The sequence below is a fragment of the Lissotriton vulgaris genome, chromosome 11 (assembly GCF_964263255.1).
Source record: "Lissotriton vulgaris chromosome 11, aLisVul1.2, whole genome shotgun sequence".
Classification (NCBI taxonomy): Eukaryota; Metazoa; Chordata; class Amphibia; order Caudata; family Salamandridae; genus Lissotriton; species Lissotriton vulgaris.
In genome coordinates, this window is record NC_141699.1 from 1105653950 (window position 1) to 1105679278 (window position 25329).

General features: G+C 42.2%; 1 protein-coding gene across 1 annotated transcript in view; it reads left to right on the plus strand.

The window, feature by feature from the left end:
* The window catches only part of LOC147684246 (putative cation-transporting ATPase 13A4), a 385092-nt gene that overhangs the window by 85705 nt on the left and 274058 nt on the right, over positions 1-25329 (plus strand). The window contains exons 4-7 of the mRNA XM_086944646.1: positions 4172-4242; positions 4337-4417; positions 14154-14223; positions 14864-14998. Of these exons, the coding sequence (XP_086800772.1) occupies positions 4172-4242; positions 4337-4417; positions 14154-14223; positions 14864-14998 (357 nt within the window). The remainder of the gene's footprint in view (positions 1-4171; positions 4243-4336; positions 4418-14153; positions 14224-14863; positions 14999-25329) is intronic.

The window sequence follows — 25329 nt, forward strand, 5'->3', positions numbered from 1 at the left end:
TCGTCATTGATTTCAATAGCGAGGTGCTGCAAAGTGCTGCTGCCGTCGAAGTGAAAAGTGTCCGGTGTGATCCAAGCCTGGATCGATGATGAGAAGAACCTGAAAGCAGAGGGAACAGAGTCTGGGTCACTTGCCAGTGACCAGGGGCACGATAGACGAATGCCCACCGATGTCGGGTGTTTTCAGGTTGAAGAGGTGAAGCTCGAATCTGTAGCCATGAGGACCATGATGCGTCGACGATGACCAGGAGCTGGATTCGAGCAGGCCCACAAAGGATGTCGAGTGCTGCGGCGATGGTGACCGGATAGGACCCCACAAGCCTTGGCAACAGCAACCCACGCAGAAAGTGAAGAAATGCTTCGGCGCAAACCAGCAAGGTCCGAGGTACTCACCAAGTGGTGGAGAGTCAGGGCACATCTGGAGCAACCAGGAAAACCCATGGAAAGTCAAAGTTGCCTTCTCAGGGACCCACCAGTCTACGGACCAAGGATCATGAAGGTACCTCGAGCGAAAACACAAAGGGCCGGCTCACGGAACACTTGTGGAGTGTAGGCCAGCAATCTTCAGTGGAAAAGGTGCTCGGGATGTGGGCTACAAGTAATCCAATGCACAGCCTTAAGGAACGTCAAGAAGCAAATGCACTTACAAATGTGCATTGTGTCCAGGGGTTCTGGTTCCACGTACTCACGAGGGCTGCGTGCCTCATCTTTGCTGGGGACTCAGGTCAGCCTCGGAGAATTCTGGAAATCCACCTCCTGGGCTGCAATTACTTCGGAGTCCGGCGGGAGCTTCGGAGATGCAGACCGGTCTGATGCGTCTTTGGTGCCTGCCAAGCAGGGGAGTAACTCCTTTACTCCAAGGAGATTCTTCAGTCATCTGGTCATGTAGACTGTTAAGTTCGAGGATATCTGTAGTAGAGTTTCATCCAGGTGTAATCCCCAGTCCTGTAGCCAGGGATTCCTTTCTTATACCCAAGGAAGGGGTTGGACATACTCTGGGGACCCACCTATGGGAGGGTTTGGAAAGAGGGGTGGCTGCACCCATTTCCTTTGTCCAGTTTCACGCTAGAGCAGGGGCTGGTATCCCCTGCAACAGGTTTGAACTGTGCTATGCACAGGGACACCAAATGTGCCCCCAGTGCAGACTTCAAAGCACACTTGGAGTGCGCCCACCCAGGCCCAATACACTAGAGCCTGTCTGGGAGGTGGTTATACTTCCCTGTGACATGAAACCTATTGTCCAAGTTACCCCTGCTGGAGTTTCGTTCAGCAGCAGGAGGCCAGACTTGTGTCTGTGGCTGCAGCATCTATTTTGTGATGCCAGGGCTCTTTTAAACTGATACCTGGTATACCGGTGTGTACATGTCTCTCCTTCTAGCAGGGTGGAATTCTACCCCCACCGCCAGGACTGGTGGGGGGGGGGGTTAGGATTCCAAAGTGTTTGACACCAAATATGACATGTTTCTGTGCAGCCATTCCAAATTTAGCATTTACCACAAGGTTATAATGCACTTAAGAGTATATGGTCTGGCAGCATCACAGAACAGCCCCAGAGAATAGGTTCCGAAGTCTGCAGAGGGGCCCTGCTCATGCATGGGCACCCTCTCACACAAAACCCAGCACCCTGCCTTCAGGATTGGTAAGGCCTGCCATAGGAGTGACTGATAGGTTTAAGTATGTAGTGATTTAAGGTAGATATAGGTAACCTATATCTAAATAAGGGGTGCATGCACCACCTTACACAGGATGCAGCAGCAGTCCTGTGGTGCCATTTTGAAGGCTTCCCAGGGGTGGCATAATACATGCTGCAGCCCCTGGTAGGCCTCTGGGGTACCTATGCCCTAGGTACCTAAGTTACCATATACTAGGGACTCATAAGAGTACCCCGGTAACCAAACTGGAGTGTACCTAAATACTTGGAATCCATTTAGAGAGGAAAGCAGATGGGCTGGGACCCTGAATAGCAGGATCCCAGCCAAACTAATTCAAAAACCATCAAAACACCAGAAAAAAAGAGGGGGCAACCATGTAGTCAGATTCCACCTTCCTACAAGAGATTAATGTAAGTGGCTATGAATGATTGCCCTCATACCATCACCCTTCTCACATCATTTCATGTGTTGCATTTAAACATTTATACAGTGCTTCAAGTGCCTAGGTGGGGCACTGAAGCACTTTCTTGAGTGTGTGGCATGCTACACAATAGGGGTGTTCTTACTTGGAAGGGTGCTGCATTCATAGTGATCTCCAGTACTTTAATATCCTGCCCCTGAGTGGTTTGTTTCAGTATCTTGGCAATGATATTCTGATGGTGGTCCTACCCTGCAGTGGTTTATCTCTGTTATTGGAGCTTCATCTGGACTGCTTAGGTGTGCGCTTGTCCCACAGTCTGCACTGGTCACAGTTGGCTGATGTGATATCCAGTTGTAATGCCTCCTCTGCAATTTGTGCACCATTGCTGTCATCTGAAGAGGATCTTGGAGAGGGTGACCAGAAAATATGGTCATTCGTGGTCAAACTGTGGTGTGTTCCTCAGATCAGATCATACATGTCGTGATCATGAGACTTTGGCTATTTTATTGCTAAGCGCTCCAAATGGTTTAATGCTAAAATCAGAGTATCCAATTGTGCGGGTTCATTATTTTGGGAATAGACATGTGCATCCGCCATCCCTTAATTTTGAGTGGTTGTGAATTTTCAGAGGTTGGATGGCAAGGATTTCTTCTTGAACAATAGCTCAAGGTGCTAATGTTAAGAAAAGTCCATGTTTTGCAATATTAGTGGAATTGTTGTGTTAGGTATTGCAGGCCTTTCCCTTGAATGGCTTTGTGGATAAGACAGTGTCTTAGAATCAAGAATCTTTCAACTGGTAGCCAAAGATATGCTTAAAGTACCGTGGTATTGAGCAACAGTGAAGCAACAGGTTTGCTGCAGTGTTTTGGAACCTTTTTAGTTATTATCATACGAAAGATGAGGTGACAAGTAGCAGCCTATTGGCATTGCTGGTTATTGATATTATAAGGGTGAGATTAGCCTCTGTTCTTGACGTTACCCTAAAAAGGGAAATATGTCTCTTATAGTGATTTTCTTATTATTGCAGTTAAAACAAATCCATAATCAAGAGCCATGTGAAAGCATTGAACTAATTTGGAATAACACTTCTGGGATTTAATAATTGACTATCCTCTAGCTATTTATATGATGAACTACACATTATGTGTGCTTCTGTATCATTTATATTCTATTCTCTAATTGCATAACCTTGGTTTTTAGATTGATCTACACCTTGCTGGGAGTAGGGTGTTTTGATACCATGTGATCACTGGCTTCTATCTCTGTGGATCACTACAAATACTATACCCAAATTTCGAAGGTTTTGGATGTGATTATTCAAAGTACATAGTTAGAAGGCTTTTCTACAATCCATCGATAATCCAAAGTGCTCAACAACAGTGATCAAGTTTTTGTGTCGTGGCTCCATACCAGTAATATATTCACAGTCTGCACTCACACTCAGTGTCAAGTCTCCATGCCAACGTGCTGTTTTTCGGGGAAGCACCAATTCCCTTATTCAGGATTTTACAGGAACATTCCACGCACCTTTACCCGTTGGCTGACATCAAAGTCAAAATTGACGTATAGTAGCCCTTGTTGGCCTTTAAGATGGCTGGAGATCCTTTTTGATGGATGATCAGGAACTTTGAGTTTCTAAAGTCTCTTTGATGGCAGACGGTGTTGAGTGTAGTGGATATATCTAATAGTGGTTATCATGATTCCTCATAGTTGGATAATGATAATGACTCTGTGCCTTTATTCTCCTCCTTCATTTGTTGGTAGTTTTGCAATTACGCTATTGCTTCTGTAATGTTGTGTCAGTGTATTGATATAAGGTGTCAGGGCCTCAGAGTTCTCTTTGTTGTCTGTCATTAAGAATGTTGTACTTTATGAAATTCCTAATCAAACAAACCTGTACTGCACTAAAGAAAACCTCAAGCAGCACAGGTTCAGCACTAGGCCTAAGACCAACATTTTGTCCCATTTATCCTTCTTAACCAGTGCTCAAGTTCTCTCATCTGCAGACTGAGATTCATTTGGGCCTGCAGTTGGTTTATTAGGAGTATTCTTATCAGTCAATACTTTATTTGCATTCTTGAGCTTGTTTTACTCTGCAGGTGAGGTGCATCCAGGTACAGAAAATTCGCTATGTCTGGGACAGTTCCAAGAAGCAGTTCCAGAAAATTGGGTGAGCTAAGCCTGCTGTTCACATGTGTCTCAATAGTCAGACATCCTCTTACAAATGATCTCTAACCTGGCAGATGTTGCTTTACTCATTGCAGGGTTCTGGAAGACAAATACTCCTGCTCAGAGATACATTCAAAATTTGGATCAGGATTTACAAGCGAAGAGCACATCATGTGGTGAGCTCCTGCATGCAAAGCTGCTTTATAGTGGTCTTGTACAACAAATCAATGGTACCATTTGACTAAGAATTTTCAAAACAATGTTGGCCTATACTCCTCTTGGTCTCACTCACATTCATGTCCTGTAGGTGCTCTGTAACAGTTAAAAGTGGTGAATGCAAACAATGAATTTCTGGACGGATTGTGAGTAAGCTATGGAGGGGGACGAGTTAAGCAAAATGTTTTCTGCCCCTCTGCATATCTGCACATGTAGGTGTGAACGCCAGGCTTTGTATAGAGGTATTCAATAACCGCTCACTTACCTGCTTCAATTGGTTTTCTGACACTCACAAAAACACCTTGATCCTTAATTTATGTGCTTAGATTTACTCATGTCATGTGTAAATGTACCCATACACCTTTCGGTAACTGTAAAGTAAAGTGTAAAGTTACTCCAAAATGTAAACTTACATGTCCCTACTCCCAGAAACAAGGGAGTGAAGCCAAATGTGTGAGTAAATAGTACCTATTTACGCATAGGTGGAGCCGTCTACCACATGAGCGGAGATCGCTATAAGACAAAGTAGAGGGAAAACTAAAAATATAATGTAAAGTGAGAATACGCTCACTTTATTCTTTTGGGAGACTTTAATCTCCATATGGATATCACTGAGGAGACGAAGGTAGTCTCCTTACAAGAAAGCATTTCTGCCTTTACCTTGCCCCAATTTGTGTTCTAGCCTACATATCAAGCAGTTCATGTTCTAGATCAAATACTTTCTAATGTAATATTGGAAGTAGATTCTCCCACACTGCTAGTCTGGGCGAACCTCTATCTGATTAAATTTAGGTGGACATGTGTAGGGAGGACCCAACCACTAGGTCAATGTCTCGGGTGTCGAGAGCTTTTCACAAGATTCAGTCAGAGGCATTTTGTAGGGCTTTGGAAGGGTAAATGCCTGCTCTCTCGGGTGCTGTGGTTGCTGATGCGGGCCTCCTGGAGAATTGGATTGCCTCCTCTACCTGTGAACTTGTGGCCTAACGTGTAGCGGTCACGCCGACCTAAGTCTTACTGTTCCTCGTACACAGATTCCCTCAAAGAGGTCAAGAGTAAATGTAAACATCTTGAAAGACTGTAGAGGTTATAATATAACCTGACTGCTAAAGCTAAATATAAAGCTGCTTTAAAAAATATCATTAAGAGATCAAAATTACAAAACAATTCTATTTTGTTGACAGAATTATAAAAGCAGGCATCAAGTCTAGGGAAATGTTAAAGTTGTGAATACCTCCACGTCCCTGGAGGCTTGTGTAGGTTTTGAGGAACCCACTGTGAATTGGTGTGAACACTTGGCTCACTAGTTTCAGAATAAGATTGTTAATATTCAAGCCAGACTCCTCCCTTCTATGCAGCTGGAGGAGATTATGGGGGACAAACAGCAGTCTAGCCTAATACATGATTTAACCCGTTCACTTGATAGCTTTGATCCGATCTCATTGGAAGGATCACTATTAGCAATCTGTAGCCTTCAGTCTGGCTCTCTCTCTGAGCCATGCCCCTGGGCCTTTTGGGTTAGGGGTAGGTGTCAATGGTTAACTGGCCAATAATCTTTTGAAGGCCTCTCTTTCATCGGCCATAGTACCACGTGACTGGAAACAGGCTAACATTTTGCCTCTGGTGAAGCAACCCCAGCCTGACTCTGCTGATCTATCCAACCTCAGACTTCTTTCTCTGCTTCCTGTTCTCTCGAAAGTTCTAGAGAAGCATGTCAACCAGCAGCTGTTCCATATATATATATGTAAAGTACAAAATAAAAAGTATAGCTCTATTATCTTATCTTGAAACTATTTTTTTAAATTAGTTAATCAAAAATGTTTTTCTTAATAAACAACTATGCATTTAAATATTGATTAGAAATTAGAATCCCTCCTACAGTAGAATGTTTACTTTTATTCAATCTGTCTCAAAAAAGTCATAACTAAGCTCGTGCCTCCCGAAGATGACCTTCAGGAATCCTTGGTTCTAACTGAACCTTTTCCTGGTCTTTTCAGAATTTCCTGTATCATCTTGGACTGGGGAACAGAAACCTTCCAAGATCCACCAGCTTGTCCTTTGGATACAGGGCCAATGAGCAGCACCTTAGGCCAGGGCAAGAACACCATCATCTTACATGTTCACGTTTTAAACTTGACATATTTCTAGTACATTGACATTTGCTACACATTTACTTGCATGCCTTTATAGGATAATACTCTGTGAACAAGCTTCGCTTACATTCACAATTCTTCATTGGCATTTTTATCACAAACCTTGAACACTCAGTACAAGGGCTAAGTTCAGCGTGCAAAATGTTGTCATTTGTTCTTGTACGGTCGGCGACAGCTCTGTGGACTTAGAATCAATAATCGCAGCCTGACTTGAGCTTCGGCATGGAAAATGGATGAGGTTTATTATATAAATGGCATCTCTCCTGTGTTTAGTTGGAGGAGCATGTTCCTGACACTTCTGGTGTCACCCATGTCGGAATTCCGTCCCAGTCGATTTCTGTTTACAGCCTGAGAGGGACAGAGCCCCTCTCTACACCAAGACGGGTTCCTTGATGACACTTACCCACAGATAACAGGGGAGTTATATCACCCTTCAGAGATTTTGGCAGATTTACCCGCCGTAAGTACATTAGGTTAGGGAGCGCTACGTACAAGCACAAAACATAAATGCCTTTACTTACAAGCATACAATCGATGTAATAGTACAATGGTTGAACTCTTTATCTTCTTCACCATTCTCGTAATGCTGAATACTCTATTCTGTTTCCTCCCATTAATAATCTCAGCACATGTGTTTCACCAAAGAATCATAATGCTTCAATAAATTCTGAAATGCCACTTTGTGATTTTCTTGTGTATCTATTTGAATATGCATGAGTTGCCAAATGAAAGAGTATTAGATCTGTTACCATGATTTATTTGGGTAGTCAGGGTTGCCATATTCTTAGGTCACATATTCTATCTATCACCTTACCAGGTTAAGGGTACAGATGGTGCACAGCAAGCTAGTAGGACTAACGCAAACATATCCTTTTGGTGTTTATGTTCTCTGACAAATGTGCAGATTTGACTGAGAAAGTATGAGCTCTATGACAGTTGATGATGTGTTGCGAAGCCACGTGATGCATTGAATCTGAGATGTGGCAAGGCTGCAGTTCGAGGGCCTGCATTGTAATTGAGGATCCTGTTGACAAGGCCTGTGATGTGAAGTCCAATTTTGAAGATACACCGTGAAGTCGAGGCGATGCATTGGTTCTAAAGAACTGCAAGGTTGCAATGTAGAGTCCAGTGTTGGAGTCAAGGCTGCCATCAATGTGGGATGTGAGGGCCTGCACTGAGATTGCATCAGAGTCAGGGCAACGCCGCAGTTCCAAAGAGCTGCAATGTGATGTGGGTCTTTTTGACGGATACAATCCATTGAGCAGCGACGATGCAGTGGTTCAGCTTGGGATTGTGACGCGCAGCAGAGGAGATGCATCGGTTTTGCTGTGTCCACAGAGACTGGCAGAGCACCTTCAGCTCAAGAATCTAGGACTAGGGTGACACCACTTGACAGGGTAGCCTCTTAAGTCTCCGAGGCTCAGGTCAGGAGGCCAGCGAATTAGCCTTTGGAGTCGCTCTGAGTTCTGGGTTCAAGAGATGCAGGTCAAGTCCCAGGTAAGAGGGCGTCAGATCAGTACAGCAAGGCAGCAGTTCCTTCAGAGCAGCAGTCCAGCAGAGTGGCAGTCCTTGTAGCAGCAAAGCAGTCCATCTTTCGGATAGAGCATCTACAGGTGCAGAAGTGTCCTGAAGTGGTGTTGTCCATTATTTGAACCCAATCAGTTGTACCTTTTTTAAAGTTTGAAACACTCTTTATGAAAACATGAGCAAAACAAAAAAAAAAGGTATTTGCAAAACAATGCATACAAACTAGGAGAACCAAGAAGCAGTGAGGAGGGTTGGGGGTTCAACCAGAAGGGTTCGGCAAAGGTCAAGAGCTGGAGAAACCCAGAAAGGACCTGTCAGGCCCTGGAATCACCATGGCAGAAGGTGTGGTCAGCTGGGGAAGGGAAGGGAGGGGAGGGAGAATACGGGGAGGCGCGGGAGGAGTAATAGACCAGCCTCCCCCTGGAATGAGCATGAAAAGGAAGGTAGAGAAGGGGAAAGAAAGGGGGAGGGGTGCAAAATGGGGGCAGTCAATACTACTGCAGGGTACCCCTAAGGAGAAGGGAGTGGTGCCCCAGAGTGAAGAGTGGCGGCACGAGCAGGGGTTGGTGGAGTTAAGCCTGGGGGCACTCTGAGAGGGAGGTAGTCCAATCTGTGCATCAGCCATGAAACAAAATGACATAGATTTATAAAGTGCACAATAACCACAAGGCATCAAGGTGCTCAAGAAGGGAGAACTCCTAGGAAAAAGACCAAAGAAAAACACGTATCGCTATGAAAATTGTGTGCCATAAATTAAATAATGAAAAGCCATATCTTCAATGCTTTCCGAAAACTATTTTGTTCTTGAAGATCACTAATGGCTCATGGAAGAGAACTCCACAGTTTTGCTGCGGCCACAGAAAAAGTCCTGCCCCCCACCTGGTCTTTGGAAATTTGTACATGACTACAAAATTGTAACTAGCCGACCAAAGATATCTAGTTTTCTGGCACCAACATTTTGCACCACCCTATGAACAATGCATAAGGCCTTAAGGGTAATGAATTTGCTCACTGGTAGCGAATGTAATTTAGAGATCCCCTCGGAGACTGATTGGTGTTTGAGAATTTCAAGTATCAGTTTCACGGCAGCATTTTATACTAATTGTAGTTTGGAAGTTGCTTATTATTGATCCCCAAATAGAGTTTATAGCAGTAGTCTAGTCTAGAGGAATCCAAGGTCAGTACTACCTGCATGCATACATGTCTTGAGGTTGATAGCTGTGGCCTCCATATCCTTACTGATGGGCACAATAATTTGTGTTTCATCAGCATAGGATAGGGCCTGCAGTCCAAAGGACCATATCAACTTAGCCAGCGGGGAGACATAAATATTAAAAAGAGTCAGTCTCAGGGAGGAGCCCTGAGGCATCCCACATGGCTATAAGGATCGGATCAGAACTAAAGTGCTTAATAACAACCAACTGGGCTCTATCCTTCTAAATGCAAGTTGACAAATATATTTTTTTGCAGTTTTATCTCCACACTATAACACTGACCATAGCTCATACAAGTTCTTCAATCGATTCCATGTCTGGCCTACTTATATTTAAGCTACCCCAGGCCCGGATCCTGTCCCATTTGGGGGGCTCACAAATTCCTCCCCTGTAATCGTTCCATTTTTCCCAAATCTGTAACCACTTTTTTGAACATCCTCTGGATTCGTAAATTGTCTTTTCAGTCACCATGCACAAGTCTATGTCCCTTTAACCTTCTAGTACTGACGGTGTTTCCTGTTTTGCTATATTTTGTTTGGCGATGATCAGTCCCATTGTCACCCATGTTCTCCCCTTACTGGTTGAGTCAGTTTGACCCCATATATTCAGGAGGCACATCTTTATACTATTTTCTATTTTGTTCCCCACCACTTCTTCCATGCACTTTAACTGTTAAGCTCAATAGCTTTGTATATGTGGACAGCACCAAATGACATGCAGAAAGGTGCCCTCCTGTCTGCACCATCTCCTTCACCCTGAATCGGTTCTATAGCCCATCTTTACCAACGCCGGGCACCCGAGATATGTTCTATGGAGTATTTTAAGCTGCAGGAGTCTCAACCTGGAGGGGATAGCAATCTCCCTGGTGGAGGCAATTGCCTCTAACCATTCTTCCTCCTCCATCTCAGCTATATCGTGTTCCCAGCTAGTTCAGATGCAGCACACATAGGAAAATAAATAACAAGGAGAAATAAAGATATTATCCCCGTTGCACCTCCCTTACGCCTTCCCTGGGAGGGGTACGTTTTTGGCACTGCCTCAGATTTACGATTTCTCGTAAATCTGGGGCAGTTTCAAAAGGCTATGGATGTTGCTGGGAACACCCCCAGCAACACTCATTGCACGCCCCTTTAACGCAGAACACTGCGTTGAAGGGACTGATATTTATCAGGCAGCATTAAGCCAAAAAAAGTGGCTTAGTGCTGCCTGATAAATATCGTGCATGCGTCTGCGGCACAGAACATCACAAAAAGTGACGTTCCGATGGTGCAAGGGGCCTCATAAATGAGTCCCATAGATTCCCAGGTATTTGAATCCCTCTAATGAATCCCTCTATTGAATCCCTCTTCATTAATAATAGTCCCTCTGGGCAGGGAGGGGAGCTTGCCACTGAGGTAATAAATGACTGATTTAGACCAATTTATCCTACAGCCTGGATAAAAAATATGCAATGCTCAGTTCAGTGAAGCTTTAGGCGACGTCATGTATAACAGGATGTCGTACAGCAAGTTAACAGATCTAATGCTGACCCAGAAAGCCCCAGGTTCCACTGTCGATCAGCCAACAGAGCAGGAGAAGGCTGCGAAAAGATTCAAAATGATCAAAGCTGCGGCCTGCCCTGCATCCACCATTGAGCGGATACTATCGACAGCTGACACCAATGTAGTTTCTGTACCATGCTGGGTTCTGAAACCAAATTGAGATGGATCAAGTAGTTTATACTCCAAATAAGCCACCAGCAGTGAATTGAGGTGCTTCTCCAATAATTTAGATGGAGCAGGCAGTAGATAAATAGGCCTATAATTTTTAATATCTGTGGGATTCACGTTTGACATAATCTAGGTCAATACCCCACAGGGTGTAGAGAATATGGGTAATGGGAGCAAGACTGGCAAATGCAGGGGGTGAACCGAAGGCCAATACAGGTATACACGTAGAAGGGCAGGTGGTGGGAGTGCATGGGGCCATCTGTAAACAAGGCAGGCAGACCCTGATTTAGAGGGGGCCATGTAGAGGGGGTGGTGCTCAGGACTATTGGAGGAAGAGCCAACAAGTGTCTATGAAATGATCATAATGGTCAGAACATCTGGCTTTGATCCGCTCATAAGCGGCCACCTCGAACAACTCACGGAACTAGTACTGCGGCGTAGGGCAGGTGGGGGTACTCCAAAGCCTCAGGATGCAGATATTAGCAGTGGCCTGAGCCAAGGACAGTTCCCTGGATTATTGGTTTATGATGGCCAGTCATGTAACAGGACAGTCTGGGATTTCAGTGCTCCAGTGTTAGACCTATCATCCTTGGGGTGGCCATTCCCCCGATTTTATGCCTTTTGCCTCCCACTTTTGCTGATACCTTTTGTTGTCCTTAGGACTCTGAGTACTCTGCCACTGCTGATCAGAGATAAAAGTACATGTGTTTCTCCCCTAAACATGACAACAGTGGTGTTGATCTGATTGGCATATTTTTTGTAATTGTAAGTCCCTTATAGAATGGTATGCCATATACCCAGAGCCTGTACTTCAAGTGCTGCTAGTGGGCCTGCAGCACTCATTGTGCCACCCACACAAGTAGCCTTTCAAACCTGCCTCAAGCCTGCCACTGCAGTGCCTGTGTGTGCAGTTTGCATTGAAGAAAAATTATTTTTAAGAAAACAGAAATGTATGAATAAAGACATTTCTACGCAACTAATACATGAAGTCTGTGCGTCATATCTAATAATGAATTTAATTGTGTGAAATTGTACAATTTGTACTTTTAAATGTGGTGCCCACTATGGAAGATTTATAGGAAACTAACAATACCCTTGAGCAATTATATGCCAACTGCAGGACTTAAGCTGAGCACCCCTCAAAGTCTCCATCCGCTTCTAAAATCCTTAGGCACAACGGAGACTTGCAGGGTTCAGACCACTGTTAAGGTCTATGTCAATTCCAGCTCAAAGAGCTGAGCGTTACCAATTCCATAAAAAAATGCACAGCAGCAACCATATTACAGAGACATGGAGCAAATTATGTAGGGGTAAGAAAGTAGTTTGGGAAAGGGAGCGGTGATTTGAAAGCAAGCTACAAAGAGGGGTTCTCCCCATTGACAGAACTCAGAATAAGAAATGATTTAGAAAAAGTAAGCAGTTTTTAAAAATCTGAATTACATTGAGTGAGGATTTCAACAGAGTAAAGTATAATCCATTAATTTACAAATACACATTGAACAATATATTTATTTAATTAGATTTGTGTTTACTTATTTCAGTGAGAAGCCATCAGATAGGATATTTTAGTTGTGTTCTTGCACAATAGGGTTTAACAATGTAATAGTTCATTTCTCAACTTAGCATAGTCCACAACAGTGCCTTCCTTGATCCCAATAATACGTTCCGTGCCCTCACCACATACCCCTCCTCTACTTGATGGTCTGGCTTGGATTGTGTCCTCCTATCTACAGTTGCATAAGAGCCTACATGGGAGCATCATCATAGAAACTCAGGGCCTCCAAGTATCAGGACCACCACCATGCAAATGAGAAAATTCACCTATTTCTAAGATCCCTGGCGGTTCTTGTGATGGTTAATTGAGTACCACGTTAGTCAACGTAGTGCCCCATCTGTAATACCCAAATGAGCCCTAAGCCCAAAAGACACAAAAAAAACAAACCTTTGGCAGATATTATTATTAATATTATTATTATTATTATTATTAATAATTAATTCTTGTTGAGCGCATGGCTACCCGTAGGCATCCCAGCGCTTACGCAGCAACGGATAAACAAACCTAAGGGCCCGTTAGGATGCAGTGCGGATCGCCAATGCCCGCATGGCAGTGGCGATCCGCCCTTCATCCTAGCCCGCCGGCCACCCATTTCGCGCGCCACATTAGTATGGGAGGGGGGGACTGCAGCGGACGGGAAGACCGTCTGCCGCTTTTCCGCCCGGTCAATGAGTTGACCGGGCAGAAAAGGGTTTCATATGGGTGCGGTGTCTGCTAGACACCGCCATCCCTATCAGGAAGCAGGCGGAAGGGTGTCTTTCCGTGGCGGTGTTGCTGCCACAGAAAGGCAGGCAGTGTTTGTGTTTGGGGGCCTGTTGCTGGCCCCCAGGATGATGGGGGTGGGGGGTGGCACATGGGGGGTACCTATGGTACCCCCCAGCAGTTCCATGCACAACATGACAGGCACCGCACTGTGCCTGCCATGTTGTGCATGGAAGTGCACAACATGCCTTCCTGACATTGTGGCGGGCGGTGTTGAGTGCACGCCCGCCACAATGACAGGAATGCAGGCTGCGCCCGCCACTGTGGCGGGCGCATCCTAATCGCCCACACGGGCCCCCCCCCTTATGGCGGGCGTTCCCAATCCCCGAAATGATGGCAGGCGGACAAAGTCCGTCTGCCATCCTAATGACCCCCCTAGAGTCTTTACTGCAGGTTCTGGTATAACCATGTTTTTATCTGTTTCCTGAATGTAAGGTAATCTGTTGTGGATCTGAGCTTGGGCGGGAGGGAGTTCCATAGGGTGGAGGCATTGTAGAAAAAGCTGTGTCCACCTGATCGCACTCTCCTTGTATTAGGTACACTGGATTGGAAGAGGTTGGCATATCTTAGATTTCGCACAGGTCGGTGGAAAATTAAAAGGGCATGATTTATTTTTGGGCCTGTGCCCGATAGCGTCTTGTGTGCACATGTGTTTCCTGCTTCATATGTGTAATAAGAAAGTGTTAAGTGTTAGTGGACCTGCCTTAGTTATCATAATGAGTCTGGAATTGAAGGATTGGTTAAAGAGACTAACACTGTCAATCAACAATCTATTTTAGGGAAAAGATCTGTGGGCCAAATACCATTGAAGTGGATATCATCCCAATTTGGAAACTACTTTTCAAAGAGGTATGCTTGTGCTGGAGAGAAAGCGGTGTTAATTGGATGTTAAAGCACATTTTATAATTACAAAGTGTACTGATGAATGTATACTGCATGAAAAGATAACAGCTCTTGTGATACTCCTTCTAAGAGGGGGTCTCTTTTTTGACATAATGACCATAAGTGGAATTATACTTTTAAAACTTGAGACCATGCACTAAGACGTCCACGCTTATGCTAGGTTACACACCAAAGCCTGTGAAGATTGTCAAATGTAATAACTGTTTAAAATGGTGTCAAATTTCACATTATTTTTTTTTTAGAAAAATCTGCATATGTGACAATAGGTTTACATATGTGCTTTTCTAAAAAATATCACACCAGTAAAAAGTGAAATTTGATTAGATTTTCTGCTAAAGAAACTTTACCGTCATCCCATCTGTGTTGTAAGGGACATTTAACATGGTCTGACAAATTTTCTGCCACAAAGCCCTTCTCCTCCACCAAGATCCTTATGGGTCAGTAGCCACACTTTACAAACCCCTGATTGATTGATTGACAAATTCTGAATGGTACAAGGTGAGAAAGCAATAAAAGGTGGAGGCATAGTCAGTATGAGATATGCATTGATCACAGAAACATAACCCATGTTATGCATTTGTTGCAGGTCCTCAATCCATTCTATTGGTTTCAAGCTGCCAGCATCAGCCTCTGGGTGGCCTATGCTTACTATGAATATTCATTTGCAATATTGACACTTACAATCATATCCATCGGTATCACAGTGCATGATCTCAGAAAGGTGAGTGTGTTGGCCAAGTGGATTATATTCACCTGTGGGTCCTATCTTTGGGGAAGTTCATTTTAAGCTAATGCCATTATGTTCATGACTACAGACAGCTTTTTATACTCTGACACAGATCAGGTAACCCATACAGAAATAGCAATGTTAACATTCAGGATTGTTACCTTGGAAATGATTGGAGATAAACTTCTGTCATGGCTTGAGAAATGGATATTTCCTAAGGTAAGTATATCTTCTCAGTGCAAACAACTGAAAAAAATAGTGGATCCAAATATATTATTAGGTTTATTTGTACCTTATGTACAATTAAGTATGCATAAATCCAACCCTATGCATGCAAGCAGACGTTCACAAAACATTTCATGAAGCACTAGTGGAAACCTGTCCTTGTTCCAGGTTTCCAAAAGTAGTCTACTTATTATTATTATTATTATTAAAAAATTTTGTAGAGTGCGTAGTCACCCGGGGGTATCCCAGCACTACAGCACATTTGCGAATTCTTAAAGTTCAGAAAACCGCACTCATACAAGCAAGTAAACTTACAGGTTAAGATTTACATTTTGTTTAAATGGGTCCTTCAACTTTTATGTATGATTACAAATCTAATCTCTAAAAAAAGAGTATAAGTCAAGTTCTATGATATAGTAATGTTTTGTTAATTCTATTCAGTCTACAGGTGGTCTAGTCTATCAGTTTTTCTGGCAGCATGTGATGTTCTGGTTCTAGAAAAACTGGATTTAACTGCTGTATATTTTTGTACCAATTATCCAAACTCTCTGCTCTGGATCATAATCTGAAAATGCCCATATTTTATTCTGTTTGAAAAAATCTATGTGTATGAAGCTGGGTCTCTATATTGTGTACTAAAATGAAGTACACTGTGCAGAGAGTCCAGTGTTTCCCAGATTGGTACACAGAGACAAAAGTAGATAATACTAATGATCTAGTTGTAGTAGTGTGGGTAGGCAGTTAGGCTTATCAAAATGTAGTGCTAAGTATTTGTTGTACTCACAAACAGAATAAATGAGCCACACACTCAAGAATAAATCCAAGACCAGTTTGTAAAAATAACATTGATTTATATATAATTTTTAAGACCAAGAACTTCTTTCACAGGTAAGTACTTTTTAAGGTAGGAATTTTCAAATTTCAGAAAATTACTTTTAGTTGTGCTCAATTAATGCACCATCGAAGTCTACCGGGAAAAAGAGAAAAATTGATTAAAAATTATTCAGCTGGTTCTCTAAGTCTACCGTCTATATTTAGGTAAGTAGCAGGGCCATGTCCGGTGTTCTTCTGGATCATCTGGAGTGTCCTGGATTTAGCTGAGAGCAGGGTGCTGAGGTCATTGGTAGCTGGTGCTCTATAAAGATTTGTGGCCACCTAAAAATAGGCTGCACAGGAGGACTTACAGGTAAGTCGGGGGACCTCAAACAAGGGATAGGGTCAAAATGGCCTCAGGACCATGGGAGCACAGCTGGTTTGTCGGTACCCAGGCCAGGCAGGGTGGGTGCAGAGTAGATAGGTCAGCCGGGCTCTGTGAGTCAAGATAGTCTGAGAGGTCAGGTGAAAGCAGGTTACAGGAAAGATTTCCAAACAGCTGGGCCAATCACAAAGTGAGTCTCAGGGATCTCAATGTCACTCGATAGGATTAGACTCTTCTTCTTGGCTGCAGGTGGTCCAGTACCTCAGATATTGCCATGGTACTGCTCCGGTAGGTCCTGGTGTCCTTTCATTTGGTGGGGGGACAGATCTGACCCTCTGACACTGGTTTACCTCTTTTTGCGAGGTTGCCGCAGCAGAGTCATCGGGGAGCAGCAAGTTGGTGAACCGGACTCTGCAGGATCCTTGCCTGCAGACTGCAGGGGAGTAGTTCCTCTACTACAAGGAAGTTCTCTGATGATTGTCAAAGGGTTGGAGGTGCTCTGGGTTTCTTGTAGGCCTCACAGCAGCAGAATGAGACTACACATCATGATGGTCAAGTCCTTGAGGCAGCAGGCAGGGTTTTGCACCAAATTTCTGCAGCACGTCCTCTGTCCTCATGTCAGCCATCGGCACAAGCTCCCATAGAGAAATGGGAGTTTGTGTAAATTCTTTGCACTGTGTGGCAGGCATCTCATGGAGAGTTTGCCACCACACCAAAGGTCCTATAAAGATGTTGGGCGGAGAAATGCCGCCCGATATTGTCTCGGTCATGGGACCTACCGACACCCAGTCAGTGGTCACGACTGACTTATTAGGTTGTGCCCGAACACATTTCAGTCGCATTCCTACAAATTACAATGCGAGCATGTATTCTGGCCAGAATGCATGCTCCCATTGAGGGCATTTCATTGCTGCATCCCGTGCAGACACCTCAAGGTGCCTGCCACGGGGTGCATTGATCAACAGAGGGAGCACACTCGGCCTCCAACCGAAGGCCGTGAACCCATGGGGGCCCAGCTGTGGAGTTCCAACAGCCTTTCTGTGTCAGAAAGGCAGGCACAGAAAGGCTGTCGAAGCCTGACATCGTAATCCCAAGGGCGGAAAGAGCCATCCTTTGTATTACTGACAGAATTCCGCCTGGCGGATGGGCTCCCGAGCCTTTCAGAAGCCAGTGGGAAGGACCAGTCGGATCATTTCTGGCTGCCTCTATTGTAATGACTTGGGTGGAAAGGAATCCGACAGGCAAATTACGACCAGTGGTCGGAGCCTTTTTTGACAGCATCGTGTTCGGCCCTCATGTGGGGCTGCATCATAATACGGTGTGTGGAACTGCCAATTTATGGTCAGTTGGTTCCCACACCGATACAGTGTCGGGCGGACTCAAGTCCACCCGAAATCGTAATAGGGCCCAAAATATTTTATTATTGAATTGAACATATGGCATACCATTTAAATTATTAGAGGTTTGTTGTTAACATCTTATGTTAGAATTTTTCACAAAAATAATATTTTGCCATTTTTACATTTTATTAGAAATAGAAAATATAAATAATATGATGTATTTTTGTATATGTTTGTATTTATGCACAGTGGTACATATTGTTTGAAATTTAAAAAAAATATATATATTTGAAAACATAATTTTTATTTGTACATTTTTTGTATGTAGAACAAAGTATTCTTCTTACATTTTTTTAATAAATATATTTTTTAGGATTACATATATTTGAAAACAATATCGGACAAAAATTATTCAAAATCATTCAGTAACATTTTCATACATATTAAATAATTTTATAGAGATAATATTATTTAATATGTATTTTACAATGTAAAATAATTTTATGCAGTCATTTTGTTATAGTTTTTATGTGTATTAAATAATATTTAGGGCCTTATTACAATGTCGGGTGGACGCTGTATCTGTATGTGAACCACCCACCCAGTGGTTGCGGCTCCGCATAACTAATTACAATGCGACCACACATGGGGCCTCATTATGATGTTGGTGAGAAATGAAACTGACTGACATGTAAAGCCTGTCGGAAACCAACATTGTAATCCCAATACCGGAAACTCTGTCCATTGGGATTATTTGCCGGTCTCCGACTAGCCGACGGGCTCCTTGAACCCCTCTTAATACAGGTGCAGTGGTCGAAATTGAAACGGCGAAGAGGCTCAGAAAGCTTCATCATAATTGGGCACTGTATGTTAGATAGTATTATTTCATTTTAGAATTTTTTTTATTATGTTGAAACATAAAATTATTTTTGGAAACAATATTTTGAAGTATTTATAAATTGGTATTTTTTAACACCATATATATTTTTTTATTTTACAGAGTTTTATATAGCACAAACTTGACCCGAATCGGGTATCAGAGCAGTTTACATTACATGAATACACATTCATTTTTGTTAGGCATGTGGAGATTAAGTGATTTACCCAGAATCACAGGAGTCATTGCCGAGACCCGAACCCAGGTCCCCAGATTCGAGGTCGACCGCCCTAGCCGTTAGGCCAACTCCTCTCTCTTATGCAAACATTTTACATTTTTGAAGTATTGTAAACATTTTTTTAATTGCATTTTACAATATCAGATATAATATATATATTAAATGTTGTTATAAAATAATATATATATATCTATACTACTATTATAAAGCGAGAACTGGGAACCTTTGAGGCGGGTAAACTCCAGAAGTACACCATCAATCAGAACACCCAATACAGCATTGGAAAGGGGAGGTCCAGGAGATGGACATAGGCTATACATTTGTACAACATATACATTACGAAGGGCAAACAACATTCCGGAGAAAGTAGTTCCTTGTGGGCGTTGCTCTCAATATGGGCGGTAGCATTGGCAGAGGGGCAGCATTCACTCGGTTTCAAGCACTTAAGCACACACACAACAACAGATTCTGATAGCACACACACAACACAGCAACCAACAGATTCTGCAAACACACACACAACATAGCAACTTCAGCAAAAACACTGTTTAATGCACGTCCACTTCAGGACATAAACATCGTTTTTAAAATATGTGCAAAATCGCAATTTCTGAATGACCGTTTTTAAAATATGAGCAAATCGAAAATTAGGAATGATCGTTTTTAAAATATGTGCAAAATTGCTAATTTGGAATGTGCAATAGGCTTAGTACTCACTGACTCCGCAGGGTTTCGAGGCAACATAAACAAAGGGGTGCGGCCTCAGCAAGGTTGTGAGGCAAAGGGTGCGGCTTCAGGACGAAAAGCCGATCAATGTTGGGCAAGCCTCACAAGCATCCAATCGCGCAACACTCTTGGCCGCGCCTCCCAGAAAACAACCTTGCACAACCATCCAATCGCGCCACCGCGCCTTCCAGCAAAACAACCAATCGCCGCACACACATTACACTAATAACCAATCACGCAAGCACCGCACCTTCCAGCTAACAACCAATGGCGCCACACACATTACATAAATAACCAATCACGCAAGCAATCACACAAGTACCACATTCATTGTAAAGAAAATTAATAAAAACCTTCAGCCATTGGTCCAACACGCACGTGATTCCTAGGAGCATTATTGCTGTCGGGGCCACTAACTCGGGCAAACAACTGAGCAAGACAAATTCTCACAGGCCACGGAAAAATTTGCACGGCGATTTCCACAAGCCATTGAGGCATCATGTACTCTCTTCAAAAAACAATTCTGTAGTTGCGCACTGTTGTTCAAAGGGGATACACAGGGGGCCGCCAGGGAAATACTCATGGAGAACAAGCCTCTTTCCCATTCTACAGCGAGGCATCATGTACGAGGGGCAGCCAGGGTAATAATCAGGGACAATTTAACAAGCCTCAATAACATTACACAAGGAGGCATCATGGACTTTAAGTAACAGTCTAACGTTCTTGCCGGGACAAGCAAAAAAACGAGTTCACAGCAGTCCCTGGACACAGCGCTCACAATACACAGTCAGAGCATTGTTGCTGTGTGGACTTACCGGTTGTGAGAGGGCACAGAACGAGCCACAATAATGCTGTTTCAAGGCCCTGGAAAGGGGGCAAGCAGGGCCTCATTGAGGACACTTTACACAACGTGAATTCATGCTAATTGAAAAATATACTCAAAAATACAAATTACAACGGGGCGGACATGCTTGCAGAGGGAAACAAATAGCCCTGCTCTGACCCCTCGTTGTAATTAGCCAAAAAAAACAACACATTTAAAATATGTACAACACATCACAGGTTCAACAAGGGGGCACAGGCATTCAACCAAAACCATGAACATTTAAAAAACACTCATTAAAATTCACATTACAGGCACACTACATTACACATTAAGATAGGGGAAAGACAGGAAAACAAAAACAGGAGGAATTCAATAAGCCTCATTTACATTGAGAAAAGAGCCATGATGTATACTAATTGACGCAGATTTCAGCTACTTGATGGTTGGGGGCTGGCAGTGAAACTAAAAAAGGAAGATTTACATAACACTCCTTACACTTCTAACAAAAAATACCACTACATTACACGTTGCCACAGGGGGCGGACAGGAACACAAAAAACAGGAGGATTTAAATAAGCTGCATTTACATTACAAAAAGAGGCATAATGTATAGTAATTGACGGCGCTTTACGCTACTTGATGCTGCCACATTTACATTACAAAAAGAGGCATGATGTATAGTAATTGACGGCGCTTTACGCTACTTGATGCTGCCGCATTTACATTACAAAAAGAGGCATGATGTATAGTAATTGACGGCGCTTTACGCTACTTGATGCTACTTTGCTTTGTGGAAAATATAACCACACTTACCCATGATCACAAACATAACTAAGGATATTTAAAAGGATATTATTTCTTTACAACGCTAACACCCACTAACAACGTTGTTCAGGCACAAAAGCCTGAGCGTTCTCTCTTTATAATCTATACTACTATAATAAAGGAGAAAGTTTCAGGCTTTGAGGCGGGTAAACTCCGCAACCACTGCGCCAATCTACACACCCGATACACCGTAGAAATCGTCAGGGTGTGTAGATGGTTATAGGCTATATAAAGTTTAAAAATAAACCTTATTTAAAAAATTAATATTGAATAAAAAGTAGTCCCCCCAAAGTAGCGCCGGCCGCGACGTGCGTGCTCACGTCGAGGAGCAGCGTCAGAGCGGTGTGAGAGGAGCTCCGGCCATGGCGCAGGGGAGGAGCGGATACATAAAGAGCAGCACGGAGAGGCAGACATGGCGCGGGGGAGGAGCGGCGGCGGACAAGCGGTGAGGAGCAGAGCGGCGAGGAGCTTTGTACTCAGGAGCGGCGGAAAAGGTAAACAGGCGGGCGTCGGGCTAGGCGGGGAACGGCCAAAAGGCAATGTCCGGGCAGGCGGGGGTCGGGGAAGGCGGGGGACGGGGATTGACTCAGGCGACGCAAGGGTCGGGCCAGGCGGCAGGCGGGGGACAGGGCGGGCGGGGGCACGGGCTGCTGGGCAATGTCGGGGCAGGCGGGGATAGGGGGAAGCCTGAAAGCTCCCAGACAAGGTCGGGACGGGCTGCTAGTATATATATATATATATAGAGAGAGAGAGAGAGAGAGAGAGCGAGAGAGAGAGAATATAAAATATTTTTAACATTTATAATAAAAGAAATTAATCAAAAAGGTAAGCATATTTTGCTAATTTCTATTTTTGCACTGTTCATTTCAATGGGAAAATAGTCTGTTTTCTAGTTGAATTAAGTGGCGATTTTTTTTTTATTTAATTTTTTTATCTATCTATATTGTTGTTTAGTTTACAGAGAGAAGCTCGTGGTTGAGAGCTGCGCCTCTTTGGTCAAGGTAAGTTGTTTTAAACTATTTTTTAGGTAATATGAGGTTAGGGGAGGTAGTAGAGATGTATTTAGAGTACAAAGTTTGTATTTTAAATGTTATTGTGTAGTGTCGCGTAGTTTTGGTAGTGTAGTATTCAGTGTTAATTTTTTGATTCATTTTTGATGGATACTGTAGTAGTTTATTAGTTATGTGTTATTAATTATGTCATGCATTGTAATTTATGTTTTATTTTCTTAAATTACAATGTAGGAATGTATTTGTTTTTGCGAGAAGGCATTGAGTTAATTTTTTGCAGAGTTACATTCTGGAGTTATGGTGGGGATGAAGATGCATTTTATTTTTTATTTTAAAAGGAAATGTTATATAGTTTCATTGAAACTACTATTTTTGAGTACATTTTCTGGAGCGTTTCTTTTTTTAATCTATTTTTCGGGTTTTTGGTGCTTCGACTAAAGAGAAGATTGCGTCTTTGGATCACTATTTGTACGGTTGTATATTTTCATTTTTGGGGGGGATTTTTACTTTTTATGCAATATTATTTGGATCATTGTTGTTTGTGATTTCTACTTGTTTAAGGACAATGATTTGCAACAAAATTGTCAGATGTTTTAATTTTTTTTATATATGGTTGGGAAAATAAATGTTTTTATGTATTTTGCTGTTAATACAATTTGGGCCTAATTACAATGTGGCTTGGAAATCCTCCAACTGCTGGTTGGAGTCTTTCCGACCAACATTGTAATTTTAAACTTTTAAACCGCTGCTTTAGTATAATAGCGGGTGACTGCAACTTGGCTCTGACATGCTCAAGGAGCCAGCCGGTCAGTCGGAACTGCACCATCATTTCCTTAAGGACGGCGTTTCTGCCGTCTGGATTATTATGTCGATTGCTGACAGGCAATCCATGCCAGCCTTTCCAACATGAATTGGTTGTCAGAAACTGACTTTGGGGGCCCTTTTAAGGGCCCTCTTCTTCTCCGGCCCTCCGCATTTGGACCTGGGGGACACCTATGTTGTACCCCACTGTGTGGTGCCTACCAACATCGTAATTAGGCCCTGTATGTACTAATTTATGTGCAATAATTTATTTGATGGTTTACTTACTTTGTTTAGTTTTCTAATTTGGTTAATTGGTAGTAATAGCTTTTATTGTAATTATATTACACGTCAATTATTATGGTTAAAATACTATTTTATTTTTGATATAATAAATACATTCAAAATGTAAAAAATAATTGTTTTTAGTGTATCTTGGTTATTGTTTTAGGTACTTTTTTTGTTTGTAATAATGTTAAATAAGAGATCTTGCTTTTGCTTCTAGGTATTCTAGTCCTTGGGTGTTTAATATAGTCTTGTTCTATATTGCAAATGTTCATACATTGTGTTGGTTTGTTTAATTAGTTTAGGCCCATTTTAGTTAAGGATGGGTCTAGTCTAAGTTCCTGGTAGCTTTGTTCTTTTTACATAGTTTTCAGAAGTTTGTCTATGGTTGGTTGTGTTCTTTGTAATGTGGATTGGAATGTGTTATGCCATCCTTCCAGTGCGCTGTTAGATGTAGCTTGTTGAGCTGGTGTAATGTCATACATATTCTACCAAGGAATGTGGAATTTTGATTGGCGTCTTTGTAGTCACCCTATCAATGTGTCTTCAAAATAGTCAAGGTGGTGGGGGGGAGGGTAATTTTGCTTCATTTGCTTAGTTGAAGAGACTTTCTATTAGTAGGTTTTTGTGGTTTGCTACTTTAGTTATGGGAACATAGGCTAGGGTTATACATTTTTTATTTGATATGCTATTTGTTGCATATTCTACACTTAAGGTAGACTTGTGTAGATGGTGGCATATAGTTTGGTTAAAGTGATAGTTGTGTGCTTGTATTGCTGAGTGTGGGTAAATATTTTAAATAGCTTGTATCATTGCTTGCTCGACGTCAATGATTATGTTTTTTAAGGTAGTAGGTATTAGTAGTTCTTTAATTTGTGTTAGGAGTTCTATAAAAGTTGTATATTGTTTATTAGATAGTAAAGCATATATGAAGGGGATATTAGTGTTGTGGTGTCCCCCGTGGATTGTGTATAGTTGTTAAAGTGGTTGGGGAATATTATAAATGTCTCATCTGTCATTCATGTTTTGCATTGTGCCAGTTTTTGTACATTAGTAGGGGCGGCAAAGATAATCATTCTTTCATCATGACTTTTGTTGTCATAAAGAAGGAATTGTTCTTTTTGTGTATGTAATTGTGAATTCAGGTAGGATTTCTATTTCTCTAAATGTTTTTGGGATTGGTGGTGTTTGGCTGGTGGATTTTTTGGTTTGGGCCATTATGCGTTTCAGTATTGGGATGGCAGGTAACTGGCCAGTTACGTGCTCTGGAAAATGGGTTAAGATATTTTTTAATATTTGAGTACTTGCCTGTTGGGAGCTAGTGCTTTCTTCTTTAATGTTTTCTAAAGTGTCTCTGAATTCAATTTCAGTGATGTTGGGGGGTGATTATGCTCTTGTACATTTATCACTGTAGTTTACCTAGTTGTTGCCCTCCCATAGCAGCAATTACGGTAGTATTTGGTACATTTCCAATGAATATAGTTAGACGATGTTCTTTCCTGGCTGAACGTGTATAGCACTTGTAACAGAGCAAAAAAAAAATCTTTTTGAGAGGATATGAATTTAGCCCCTTCTCTCATTTTCTGGATTATACTGTAAATGTATACATAAATATACATTTGTAATTGTAATGGCTATATTTACAGAATACATTTTTATTTCTTTAAATACTTACATATATGTTATGCTTGTATTTTCTTTGAAATTATTTATTTATTTTTCTTACTTTCACATTGCTGTTTTGATCTGTTGGGAGGAGAAATATAATTTGTATTCAGAGTTAAACGTTTTTAGGTTTCGTTTAGTTAGGGGCAGTTGGTGGTTAATAGCTTTTTCATCTAGTTTATTTAAAATAATATTTACTATTTTAGGTGGATATTTCTGTTTATTTAAAGTAGTTTGATTCTTTGCAGTTGGCGAAATCTGTAGAATAAAGGAAAAAAGTCGGAAAATATTTATTAGTTTAATTTGTTA